General features: G+C 41.1%; 1 protein-coding gene across 2 annotated transcripts in view; it reads left to right on the forward strand.

The window, feature by feature from the left end:
* Nucleotides 1-13,810, forward strand: part of LOC121962500 (calcium homeostasis endoplasmic reticulum protein) — a 29,813-nt gene that overhangs the window by 15,360 nt on the left and 643 nt on the right. For both annotated transcript variants that reach the window (XM_042512762.1, XM_042512769.1), the window contains 12 exons: nt 194-283; nt 2,479-2,671; nt 2,881-3,044; nt 4,258-4,512; nt 4,657-4,849; nt 5,434-5,675; nt 6,054-6,187; nt 7,841-7,927; nt 10,909-11,061; nt 11,271-11,384; nt 11,471-11,565; nt 12,824-13,009. In XM_042512762.1, the coding sequence (XP_042368696.1) occupies nt 194-283; nt 2,479-2,671; nt 2,881-3,044; nt 4,258-4,512; nt 4,657-4,849; nt 5,434-5,675; nt 6,054-6,187; nt 7,841-7,927; nt 10,909-11,061; nt 11,271-11,384; nt 11,471-11,565; nt 12,824-13,009 (1,906 nt within the window). The remainder of the gene's footprint in view (nt 1-193; nt 284-2,478; nt 2,672-2,880; nt 3,045-4,257; nt 4,513-4,656; nt 4,850-5,433; nt 5,676-6,053; nt 6,188-7,840; nt 7,928-10,908; nt 11,062-11,270; nt 11,385-11,470; nt 11,566-12,823; nt 13,010-13,810) is intronic.

The raw sequence follows: 13,810 nt of genomic DNA on the forward strand, positions 1-13,810 counted from the left end.
TACTCATTCATAGAAATACATTAATAGCTAATTATACAGCTTTCGCAAACAAATATTCTTTAGCACTTCCTGCTTCTTCTGTTCTTTGGTCATCAAATTGAAAAGTTAGAAAGAATATCTATTTTTGGTTAAGATTGTTATACTTCAATCTAAAGGGATTTTTCTCTGATTATTCTCTTTCCCTCCTTCTCAGTTGTTGCAGCTGTGGGAGAAGAATGGTTACTTCGATGAGGAGACCATTCAGCAGCTCCAGAATCCAGCACTGGGCCTCGGCCAGTACCAAGTGAGTAGAACAAGACTAAATGTATCAATTTTATGAGCTACTGGCGTTTTGGTTTTCTAGCTCTCTTCTGCAGCTCTCTGCCTCACTCAGATGCACACATAAAGCAAGGCTTCAGCAGGACTCCAGTCACATTTTGGAGCACTACTGTAATTTGCAAATACTATTAATATGATATCTCTAGAGCTAGTAGTTAGTTTCCAACTTACAGTGAACTTAATGAGTGATAGTGGGAGTAGTGTGAGGGGGTGAAGCGTGTTTATCTTCAGAGCTCGAATCACGACCATTTAGTCTTTATTACCGCAACTTACAAATATCAGTAACACATGAAGTGGAGTGCCGTCAGTTTGTTGCCGGCTCACAGGGAGTGAGTCCTCAGTGTTAAAGATGCTGCAGTGTCTGTCTGTTAATGCTGACAACCAACTGTCGACCGGAGGCAGAGGCTTAAAGCCCACAGCAAAAACATAGACACTTCCGGACTGAGACGAACCAGGTCCTTCAAAATAAAAGCACCATGTGTCCTCGTTTGATTTAATTATAACAATACGTTTTAAGATAGCAATATAAAAGTACTTTAACTTTCTTATATCCTTATTCATTAAATGCTATTATAACAGCAGTGTATTCAACATTATTATTTGACAGTAGCTGCTTTAGCTTTATTGTACTTTATTTAACATTATTATAATTGCAGTTCATTCAATATTTTTTTATTTATAGTAGTCAACATTTAAAAATATCACATTATATATTGCGTATTGCATTATATATTGCGTATGTATATTGCAATATTGCTTTAAAATATCGAAACATTAATTGTAAGCCATATTGCCCAGCCCTAGGTCAAAGGTCACTGTGACCTTGTGTTTGTCGCATTTATGTGAACATGATATCTGAAGAAGGCCTTGAGGGAATTTCCTAAAATTTGGCACAAGCATCCACGTGGACTCAATGATACAATGGTGAGAATGTGCAGATTGTAGAGATTGTAGAGATTGTAGAGATTGTAGAGAGAGATTGTAACTGTAACTTGACTGGTTCACTGAGGCAAGGTGGCAACTGTTTCCTCTGAAAGCTAAAATTGTTTTTTTTGTTTTTAGTTTTTTCTTTGTCAAATCAAGAAAATTACTACAGAGAGGTTTCAGTTAGGCCACTTTTGATCATGTTCTGTTGCTTTAACAGGCAAAGTTATTTTAATATTAAAAAAAAGTGAACTGTTGGTGTTGGTGCTATGGAGGCAGAAACAGCCTCCATGTCTCCAGTAGATCATGTTCACTTGTGTTTCCTTCTGCTCAGGACCAAGTCGATGGCTGTGGATCACACTCACAGCTCTCCAAAATCTGCATACCTAATGCACAGCTGACTCAGCACTGATCCTTTCATTCTTTGTGTAGCTTAAATCTTCTGATGAGACACTGGCATAAAGTGCTGTCTGACCATTTTTATGCCTCTGCACCGTCTGGCCCACTATTGTGGACACGATATCTCAAAAACACCTTGAGGGAATTTCTTCAAATTTGGAATAAACATCCACCTATATTTAAGGATGAACTGATTAGATTTTTGGTGGTCATAGGTCAAAGGTCAAGGTCACTGTAACCTCATCTGTCTCATTCTTGTGAACACGATATCTTAAGAACACCTCTAGGGAATTTTATCAAACTCAGCACAAACTCATTCCTCTTGGACAAGAGACAGATTTTAAATATATTAGTTTGTTTTAATAGTTAGCACAACTCTAACAAGTTGCGCTGATAATCCAGCAGCTGCAGCATCAGTAAACATCTATTCATGGCATATTTGGGCTGTTTTGTACTTTTATTTTATATTTTGGTGCCTATGAAGATTTATCTCTTTCCTCCTGTTTCACCTGCTGGTGCTTCTGAAGCTGATGAGAGGAGCTCCTGTGATCGCTCATTATTGAATCTTGCCATGACTCCACCTACTGATGCTGTATTTGTCCTCTGATAATATATTCTGTCTTCTTTCCACATTGTGCAAGCTGTAGCTGGTTCATTCCAGTGCCTGTGTTCAGAGAAAAAATACATAAATGGGCTGGTTAAGCCCATGCATGTGTGCACTGGATGTTTAACTTGTATTTGTATCCCCATATAGGAAAACTAAACCTATCACTGGTTTTCCTTCACTGATAATTGTAACAGTTTCAGATAAATGTAATCCCTTGTCTTCTTTCACAGGCATCTCTGATAACAGAGTATGCTGCAGTGGTACAGCCGATCCAGCTGGCCTTCCAGCAGCAGATCCAGGCTCTGAAGACCCAGCATGAAGAGTTTGTCACCAGCCTGAAGCAGGCACCGCAGCCTGCGCCCATAGCACAGCTGGCTACCCCTGCTGAGCCTGAGAAGGCCCCACCCATGACCACAAAAGCCGGTGAGTAGACACACACTTAAAACCAGAGGCACAGTTTGATACATGAGGCCAGATTTATTGTTTACGTGACAGCCAAAACAAAATGTACATTAAAAAAAGTGCAGTCACACTTGTCATGTTAGGTTTGCTGGAATGTTTGTTACTCCACATTGGCAAAGCCCCTGTCCTGTATGTCTGTGCTGTAATATGTCGGTGTGTGTTGTGTGCAGGGGACGTGAAGCCTGCCATGTCGGGTCCTCCTCCAGGGGAGTTTGATGGAGCTTCATCCAGGCCCCAGGACCCCAGCAATCCCACTGGACCCTCAGATATCCCTTCTAGCAAGCCGGCGTGGTATGACCCCCAACATATGGGCCCCTGGAACCCCAACCAGCCGGTAAAGACCTTTGTGTTTCTTTGTGTGGCAATGGCCCGTCCTTACTATCCATCTACAATGGCTAGTAAGGACGTCCAAAAGCAACATTAAAATGAGATACAATCCAAGCAACAGTCGATCAAGTTCCATGTGGCCCCAAGGCAGTAGGCATTTATTTTAAAGAGACAGAGGCCACTTTTACACAGAGATGGTGCTAGAGTGCTGCAACAAAGTCCCCCCTTAATACCACCACTGCATGAAATATATACGTCAGTAGTGCTTTCTAAACAATAACAAAGGCATGAAATGTCAGTCACAATCAATTACCGTCACTGTTATATGGCAGCTGATCTCGTTCTCTGCTTTGAAGGTAAGGGGCTCCTGGACCTCAGTGTTTCCCATTTTATGAAAACTTATAGCTGCTGTTTTTCTTCTTTGAAATAACTGCTATGCTAACAGCTGCTTCTTTAAATCCCCTGCGATGGGTCGCACACATAAATATTTCGTCACTGTAACCTCATCTGTCCCATTCTTGTGAACACAATATCTTAAGAACACCTCTAGGGAATTTTATCAAACTCAGCACAAACTCATTCCTCTTGGACAAGAGACAGATTTTAAATATATTGGTTTGTTTTAATAGTTTGCACAACTCTAACAAGTTGCACTGATAATCCAGCAGCTGCAGCATCAGTAAACATCTATTGATGGCATATTTGGGCTGTTTTATACTTTTATTTTATATTGCTATGCTAACAGCTGCTTTTTTAAATCTCCTGCGATGGGACGCACACATAAATATTCCGTCAAAATGTCACACTCGTACTGCCCATGGCTCCGCTTCCTGGCTCAGAGGTGAGACCACTCTGTCCCACCTGTATGTGATCGGACATTATATACATAACAGCGAGGCGGCATAACGGCGTGACATTCCTGCCTTGAACAGACAGTGTGACTGAGAGCAAGCATCCCAGACCACCTCGCCAAGTGGTCTGAGGGATCAGATCACAATACGTCTGGTGGTTGTTTACACTTGTATTTAGCGGTGTCCACTTGTGATCAGATCGTAGTGCTGCACACTTATCTCCTCATTTACCATATACTCTGGTGAAATTTCAGAAAGGTACTAAATATTGAATCCCGTCCATGCCTAATTCCCATCAGCCCTCTGTGTTTCCACCACAGTTCTGTAATTTAGTGATGCTGAAACTTCCTGACTCTTGCTTGTCCTCAGCCTCCCTTTGACCCAAACCAGCCCCCCCCTCCTTGCCCTCCGTGGAACAGCCATGAGGGGATTTGGAATGAACAGCGGGACCCAGGGAACTGGAGCGGAGGTCCACCCAGAGAAGGGGGCCCCTGGAGCGGTCCAGGTGGGTCTGATCCGGGCCCTTCATCTTGGAATTCATACGACCAGCAGCCGCCATGGGGGAACCAGCCAGACCAGCCTCCGTGGGGCCAGAGGGAGCCCCCGTTTCCTCCACGCATGCAGGCATGTGGTGGATGATCTCTGTGCTTTGACTGCGCTGCCTTCATTTCTTTGACCTGTTTTTGTTGTACTGCAGTTGGTGGCATATTGATCCTGGAGCCCAACCCTGCTGACTGTGTCCACTTTGCCCACTTTCCATTCATACAGAGACCTCCCCATTTCCGAGGGCCCTTCCCTCCTCACCAGCAGCCTCCTCCTTTTAACCAGCCCCCACCACCACACAGCTTCGGACGCTTCCCGCCGCGCTTCATGCAGGACGACTTTCCTCCCAGGCACCACTACGACAGGCCGCCGTACACCCCACACCGCTTCGACTACGCTCAGGGAGACTTTCCCGGAGGTGAGTGCAGACACACCAGGTGACAGAAGAGTAATTTCACTTAACCCTTTGAAACCTGGATAGACATCACTTTTCTTGTGCTATATTCAGATGCCTTTCACAAGTATATAAACCTGCAAAGCCTGAGCAAATTCATCCAATGTCTTTCGAAGAAAAAAGGCAATGAGCAACTCGGCAACAAATGCCCTGAAAATGTCAAGAAATTTGTAGATCCAGAAAATTATTTTTGAAAAGGCTGGGGAAAAATATCAGACAACTATATATTTATAATTATCATAAGGATATTTTCAAAATTATTTTGAAGAACTAGTATAAAGTCTATTTTTGTAATTTATTATTATTTTTTTTTGATTTACTCTTTGCTAATTATTTTGTACTTTTCACCTAACTTCTTGCTTATTTCTGGGTCATTTCCTCTGCAATTGCTCATTGCTTTCTTCTCATGTTTTTGAAAGAAATTAAGCCAATTTGCCCAGGTTTCAAAGGGTTAAATGCATCTGTGAAGCTACCTGTTTTTGCATCTGTAATGTATTTCATTCATTTTTTTGGTGTTTGTTTTAAAAATATCCACCTTGGTTTTCCAGACATGCCAGGTCCTCCTCCACATCACCATCCCAACCAGAGGCTTCCTCACCCAGGTATGGGTGCAGATCATCCTCCATGGGGTGGAGGCCAGCACCCAGATTTTGGCCCACCCCCACACGGCTTCAACGGCCATTCACCACACATGCGCCATCGACAGCATCCTGTGCAGGATGACCCCAGCCTGGTGCCCAACGTACCCTACTTTGACCTGCCAGCTGGTCTCATGGCTCCGCTGGTCAAAGTAAGTCACCTGCATCATGACATCAGGGTGTCATCAGCTGGCAGAATAGCTTTGTTGCTAGAAGAAAGCCATTATGACTGAATACTTATAATGGAGAAAGAACAATGGTAAAGACTAATGCAGCACTGCCACAATGTTTCACAGTATAGTCAAGATCCAAGACTGTGGAAGTAATTTTCACAACACTCACAACTTGGGAAACAGACTTGTAAAAGTTGCTAAATATGTAATATTAATGGATAAGACTGATCCAAATCTGCCACAGTACTTTCTTTTTATAGTATTTTTTTAAATTTAGTATTGACTCATTAGATGCATGTCTAACAGTCAGAGCTCCATGTCTTATGATCCTCCATGTCTGTCCTGTCTGTTGTTCAGCTTGAGGACTGTGATTATAAACCTCTGGACCCGAAAGACATCCGGCTGCCCCCTCCCATGCCCCCCAGTGATCGCTTGCTAGCTGCTGTGGAGGCTTTCTACAGCCCTCCATCACATGACCGACCCAGGAACAGGTACACACACACACACACACACACACACACACACACACACACACACACACACACACTTCCACTCAGTCTGCAAAGATGCATTCACTTTTAATCCATTTTTAAATCAGCACATTGAATCAAAATCCTCTCCAATGCCTTATGCATTCTAATTCAAATAAACCAGTAATCTCCTGCTAAGTCCAAACGCTGGCTTGTAGAGATTTGCAGAGAGCATGTTAACCAGATAATAGCTGAGTTTCATTTTTGGCCTTTTGTTCCAAGTATCTTGCAATGATGCAATGTTGGTTATCTCAGGGCTTAACACTAACTTTTAGAAGTGGTTGCCAGGCTGACAACCAGGCATCAGCTTTGGCAGCCAGATAAAGTCACCTTATATTTAAAGTAATAAATATATGATGTAGTTTTACATTAGCTTAGTAATGAGACTAAATTGTTACATAAAAGAATGTTCAAGAGCTTTATTAAATTAACCAAATTCTCTGTAGTTAAATTTTTTTCTGGTACTTGAAAGAATTGTAATTGTAATTTTTTTTTCGTCATTTTCTGTATGTTAACATTTGATCACTACTTATAGCAATCAAAGGCTAAGAGTTGGTTGCCAATTTTATCAAAATGGTTGCCACTGGCAACCTGGCAACTGTCACTTTGGAGCCCTGTATCTACAGCTGATATAATCTGCCACAGGCAAAGTTAATCACATGAAAGTGGAACAGAGATGGCTGGTGGCAAATGAGAAGCCTGCCAACATTATCAGAATTAAGCATGGATGGCATCTCAATTTTAAAATCTTAATACCATCTAGAAATTTCATTCGGGGTATATTGTCATTTGGAAGTCCGCGGTCCCAACAATCACCAACTGTGGTTTGGTCAAAAGAAATCCTTAATTCACCCAGCACTGAGCTCTGGTGGTGTGTGCTGTGCACCACATACAATGAGCTTAATGCAAAGAAGAGCTCCTGCATTTTTGAATGTGTTGATAACCATAATGCTGGGAATTTTAATTACCCTGGTATACCATTATACTGCAAGCATCTGTGTGGTACCTCAATGCAGCATTTCCACTGCATGGGACAGCATAGCACTACTCAGCTCCAGCAAAATTATTGGATAGTATCTGATACTGATTTCTGGTATTAGCTCAAGCTGATACTAAAAAGTGGAGTTCAGACACTGCAGACCAGGAGTTTCTAAATGTCTTTAGCTTTACACCCAAAAGAGTTGTCGGAACATCGTCTCCTGAAAGTGTCTTTGCAAAAGAAAAATTCTTTGGAATCTGGCCTGTGTTGAAAATGCTTTATTTGGAAGTCTGTCTAATCTGTTCATTTTAAAGCTCTTAATATTGAGCACCACCACACATTTCACTCCTCCTCACATGGCTCTGTTTGAGCTTGTGTTGATAAACCCTTCCTTGTATTTTAGTTTTGCCGTCACGCACACAATGGAATGGAATAAGTTTTACTATCTTTATGATAAAAATGGGTTCATGACCCATTTTGGGTTGTGACCCTCAATTTAGGAAAGGCTGTAGTAGACCACTGATTGGTCAGATAGAATGGTCACTAGAAACATTACCAGCTAACACGTGACATTAGTGTAAAGAAACTGCTGTAGGTGATAGTTTACAGCTGTGTGTGCTTTTTTCCTCCACCAGTGAAGGCTGGGAGCAGAACGGCCTGTACGAGTTCTTCAGGGCCAAGATGAGAGCCAGGAGGAAAAAGGGACAGGAGAAACGCAACAGGTGAGCTTCCTCTTCATTTGGATTTTTTTCTCTTGTTGTGTCTCTCCATGTTTCATACAGACTCAGAGCTCACAGCTTGTGTTTGGGCTTTGTTACAATCTGTCCAGCTGCTGTGTTTCTTCATTCTGGTCAAAGTTATGGAAGCTCTTCACAGAGACATCCTTAGTCTGAATTCCTCTCTCATCTCAGTTATGGAGACATTTAGGATTTTTGGTATTAGAGAAACATATTTCATAACTGCATCGTATCAAAGAATAGGATCAGCTTTGCTGATGTTGAGGTCTGTAAGACAATGATTATGAAAATAGGAAACAACATGAACACCAAAATATCGAACATACTATGATAATGCTTTGAGTTCCTCAGACCATGTACTCATGAGTATATACAGTATCGACAGCCAAGACGATTAATTAATAATTTAGGAATAACAATCTAAGTAATGAACAATTGAAGTCTCCCCACTCCAAACTGTGTTTCTTCCTCTGTTTATGTCCCCAAAAATATCTAACCTTCACTCTACTGTTGACTATACTGACTTCTGTGCAGAGTTTGTACCAGAGAGGTGTTTTCATATTCCACTATTAAAGGGGGTGATGTCTTTGCATTTCCCTTTAATCTGAGATCCAGATTTATGCTGAGCAAATTAGATTAGATACATCACTAATCAGAAAGCCATTCGCTGTCTATGGAAAACATATTGATGGACTTCAACACAGTTACAGACCTCCAGTGCAGAGCAGACCCGTCACTACACAGAGCAGAGTTGGCGTTTGCATATTGGAAGGGTTGACAACATGGTGCAGTTTTTGGATGTAAACTGCACCCTGGAGATTCCTTCCACTATCTACCAAAAACCTCATAATAGCAGATATTATTGTGTTATTATGTTTCACAAACACGGTGTCAACCACTGCCAGTTAGCCTAGAAGCTAACGTGCTCACAAATAACATAAATAAAATATGCTATCTACATTTACCATTCTTATATGTGGGCCACTCGCCAATTGGGAAGCACAAAAGACTTCTAATCTGAGTCGGGTCTGACTGAGGCTTAAACATGTAAGGCTTAATCTCTCTAATGTTTCCTCTCTTGATTCGCACTGCTCTTTCACTGTTCAATCTAACCAGAGCAGTGCTGGGGAAACTGGAACACAAGCAGATTTCTCATTTAGGGTGAACAATCTACTTCCATCCCCTTTTTAGTATTTTAAACTGTCATGTGGGAAAACTATGTTAAAGAAGATATTAGTATTTTAATTATGAGGGACTTCAATTTTGAAATTGATCAGCGTCCTCCATCAACAAGATTAGAACCTCCAACTCATCTTTGCTAAAATTGAACACCTGTTTTTTTGCGGCAGAAAGCTACCAGCCTATGAAAAGTGAGGGCCAATGATATTAAGTCTGTCCCTGTGAAGCAGCCTATTGGTATTTTCTGATCAAAAATAGATGAAGTCTCAGGGACGGCTGTGGCTCAGGAGATAGAGCGGGTCGTCTACTATTCGGGAGCTCTGTGGTTCAACCTCTGTCTCCTCTAGTCCATGTCCAAGAATCCATTGGCAAGATATAGGACCGGACACAGCTGTGAGTTTAGGAACTGATCTGTAATCAGCAGACTGGGTCATTTCTATCTTTTATATGTTTCAGTGATGAGGCTGTTGGCTCTGTTGGTTACTGGTTTTTCCAGAGAGCTTCCACATGATTTGTGGGGAGGATGTCACTGTGAGGAGGGCAGCCCTTTTCCCTGTCCCCTCTAATCCCTTTTCTACCAACATGGAACCAGAACAGAACTGGTTTTCTGAGCATTTTAACCAAAACTAAATTGGTTCAAAACCCAAAAAGTTGTTTTCAGCTGGAACCAAAAAATTAACTATTTTTTTCTTGACCTGCAGTGCAAACTGTGACAACATCAGTATTATATTCTACAAGTTGGACAGAGAGGAGGGTGAAAGCAGCCATGGAGAAGTCAAGTGAGAAAATGTCAGAAAAGAAGAATGTGTAGTAGTCTCATTAATAAATGATTCATGCTTGCTTTTTGGGTAAAAACAAATATCTGTCTTAGAAGAGCAAAAGTTTACAGGTAATCAATGTAATCTGCAAGTTTGCCTCTACTGTTTACTTACTTCTATTGTGCACCGCTCTCTGTTGATGACACATCCTTGATTACTTTTTTATCTATCTTTATTTTTATTTTATTTCACCATTATTTAACCAGACAACCTCTTGGGATTAAAATTGTGTCCTGGCCAAGAAAGGCGGCTACAAAAGTTACAGACAGACAACATGGAACAAAAATACAAAATGAAATATACAACTTCAAAACAAAGGCATAAAACACAAAAGGCACTCAAATTAAAGATACCACAAGAAAGGACAACAAAGTATGTTACTATATGTTACAAATAAACCATAAAAACAAGACAATTAAAAGAGCAGCTGAGATACTCCCTGATGTTGGTATGTAGAAGATGACATAGAAAAGTCCTGCAGCAGAGCTTTGAAACGGCCTTGAGGAACCAATAAGAGAACTTTAAATCTTTCTGCAGAAGGTTCCACATATATGGAGCTTTAGACTTAAAGGCTCTTTTGTCAAACTCCATACGAACCCTAGATATAGACAATATGAACAAGTTAAGAGCCATTTTTTGCTGAATTTAGACACTTAGATATGCTGGAAGTAGAATGGAATTGCAATGGTTCCCCTCAATGCTAATGGAAACACTGACTGGTTCACTAGATAGCACCAAGGCTCCAAGAAACCTATGCAGAACCAGATCAAGTATTAGAGCTCACTGGGTGGAGAAGGGGCTACTGTGAAGCAGGCTCCCCCTTAGTGGCGGGTCCAGTAGTTCTGTCCTCTCCCCTTGTGTTTGCAGCATGATTGGAAGTCTCTCCTGGGCCTGTTTGTTCATTATGTTAATGTTGTCCTCCCTCCTCCTGTCACCTCCCTCCCTCTCCCCTTGGCTGTCTCCCTCCAGTGGCCGTGGTGGCAGTCGCTCCAGGAGTCACTCTCGCAGTAGAGGGAGGTCTTCATCTCGCTCCAGCTCTCGCTCCTCAAAGTCCTCCAGGTCACGCTCACGCTCGTCTCGCTCCCAGTCCCGCAGCCGCTCCCGCTCCTACTCACGATCCAGGTCTGTAATTACACACGACACCATGTCGCACACACATGTCTGTATGATACCTGTATACTGGTGTATTCTCACATAAGATGGGACTGAGTGTTCTTCCTGTTTGGGAGAAAGTGAAGTCAGCAGTTGTGGGACAGACAATGACAGAAGAAGCGGAGTGGATCCTGTTCTTGAGTTTTCTGATGGACGTGTGTGAACATACCTCTGTGTAGGTCCAGGAGTAGATCCAGGTCGTCTCGGAGTCGTTCTCGCTCCAGATCCAGATCTCATTCACGTTCACCCGCCAAGAGACGCCGTGGTCCCAAATCCCAGAGCTCCTCCCCTCCGTAAGTCTCCTTCAGTGCTCTTTGAAAATGTGTTTTCATAAAAGATCCTTTTTTTCCTGCTGAATGTAGTGTGCTGCTCCCTACAGCTCCGCATCAGTGCTGGGTGCCCCTCCCTCCAAACTCACTGCAGATATGAGGCTCGGGGAGGAGAACAAAGGCCATCAGCTGCTGATGAAGATGGGTATGATCTATTTTCCTCATCATTTCAACTGAAGTGAACTCAGTTTATTCTGATTTAAAATTCCTAAACAAGGCATGTACATATCAAGATGGAATGGAATTACAAACATCTCAAACAGGACCGGGTAATATGGCTTGAAAATAATATTAAAAATTAAAATTAAAATCTTCTCTTAACTACTTCAGACCACTGTAATAAAAAAAAATTCAACTGTAATAAAGTTGAATTAAATATTGTTGTAATAAAGTTAAATAAGGAATTGTTATTATTTAGTAAAGTATCTTTATAATAATGTTATAATTGAGTTGAATAAAGTATTGTTATAATGAAGTTGAATAAAGTATTGGTACAATAAAGTTAAATAAGTAGTGTTAGTATAAAGTACTGTAATAAAGTACTGTTATAATAAAGGTATTGTTATTATAAAGTAAAATAAAGCATGGTTTCAATAAAGTTACATAAAGTACTGTTATGACAGAGTTAGATAAAGTATTTTTATAATAGTGTTATATAAAGTATTGCTATTATAAAGTTAAATAAGGTATTGTTATTCATCCATCCATCCATTTTCGTCCACTTATCCGGGGCCGATTCGCGGGGGGCGAAACAGAGCACTCCAGGCGCCCCTTTCCCCAGCAACGCTTTCTAGTTCCTACTGGGGGACCCCAAGACGTTCCCAGGCCAGACGAGATATGTAATCCCTCCACCGTGTTCTGGGTCTGCCCTGGGGCCTCCTACCAGTAGGACGTGCCCAGAAAGCCTCCAGCAGGAGGCGCCTAGGAGGCAGCCTTATCAGATGCCTGAACCACCTCAACTGGCCCCTTTTGATGTGATATAACTTGATATAATATAACTAAATAAAGTACTGTTTTAATAAAGTTTAATAAGCTATTGTTATGATAAAGTTAAAGTATCCATATAATACATTTATTATAATAATAATATATATAATATATAATCATAATAAAACATTGTTATAATAAATAAAAATCACAGAAAAGCCGAAGCGAGTCTCGTGCGTGTGGCTTAAAAAAAAATAGACAGTTTAAACTTGATGTTCTCAATACAGTCATTTTATATCCCACATGGAACCAGCTGTGATACAATGAGTACATTCGATATGTAACCCTCCCCAACCTCAAATATTCTTACTGAAAAATGAAATAAAGTTAAGTGAAAGTTGAAGTTAAATGAAGCACATGCTGTGTGTTCTGATTTCTTTCCTTCTCTTGTTCCTGTGTTTGGTTGTGTGCTGTAGGCTGGAGTGGTTCAGGGGGTTTGGGGGCCAAAGAACAGGGCATCCAGGACCCCATCAAAGGAGGGGACGTCAGGGATAAATGGGACCAGTATAAAGGTGTGGGGGTGTCACTGGACGACCCGTATGAGAACTATCGCAGAAATAAGAGCTACAACTTTGTGGCCCGTATGAAGGCGAGGGAGGAAGGTATGTACACACACTGTTCTGTTGGTGATAAATGATAATCCATGCTGCTTTTTGTAAGGGTTGTATTATATGTAGAACCAGGCATTAACATTAGGTGGGTTTCCATTAAAAATCTGCACAAAACTTCAGAGATATTTTCAAAATGTCGATTAAATACAATTGTGAGATGACTGCATTTCCATTCAGTGATGTCCTGCGACTTCTCCTCTGTTGGTAACATTCCAAAAAGCATGTTCATGGATATTCAAAACATTAGCAGCTTTATTTCTATTGCAGCTACCACACTAGCCATCACTATTTCCAATCCAAGGCCACATAGATGTGTTATAGAGCGATAATGGAAAGACGAGCCCCTTATACATGGGAGTGGCCATGTGATAGAATTGTGGATTTTAAAACTTGTGGATTCGCTCAACTTTTGAAGAGTTATGTGATGCAGTAACACCTCTTCCGCTCCTGCTGCATCATGAGGGAGCCAGTTCCTACTGACAAGCACATAGCCATAGCATCATCATCAATACCACCTCATGCAAGCGAAAATACTTTTTGTGATAAATGGGAGTTTTTTCGAAATTGATCTGTTTCTATCAGGCGTATTTTATATTTACAATTTCAGTTTATGCAATTTGAAGGTTAATGGAAAGCGACCTACTCTCACAACAGCACATTTTAATCTGTTAATGATGTAAGAACTGGAAAAAGTGTTCAATTACATCTTATCTTTATACTTGTGAAATTGATGTCATTTTTATGAAACGTGATTAGATTACCATTCTCTTTAGATCACAATAAATCTTAAAT

The sequence above is a fragment of the Plectropomus leopardus genome, chromosome 3 (assembly GCF_008729295.1).
Source record: "Plectropomus leopardus isolate mb chromosome 3, YSFRI_Pleo_2.0, whole genome shotgun sequence".
Lineage (NCBI taxonomy): Eukaryota > Metazoa > Chordata > Actinopteri > Perciformes > Serranidae > Plectropomus > Plectropomus leopardus.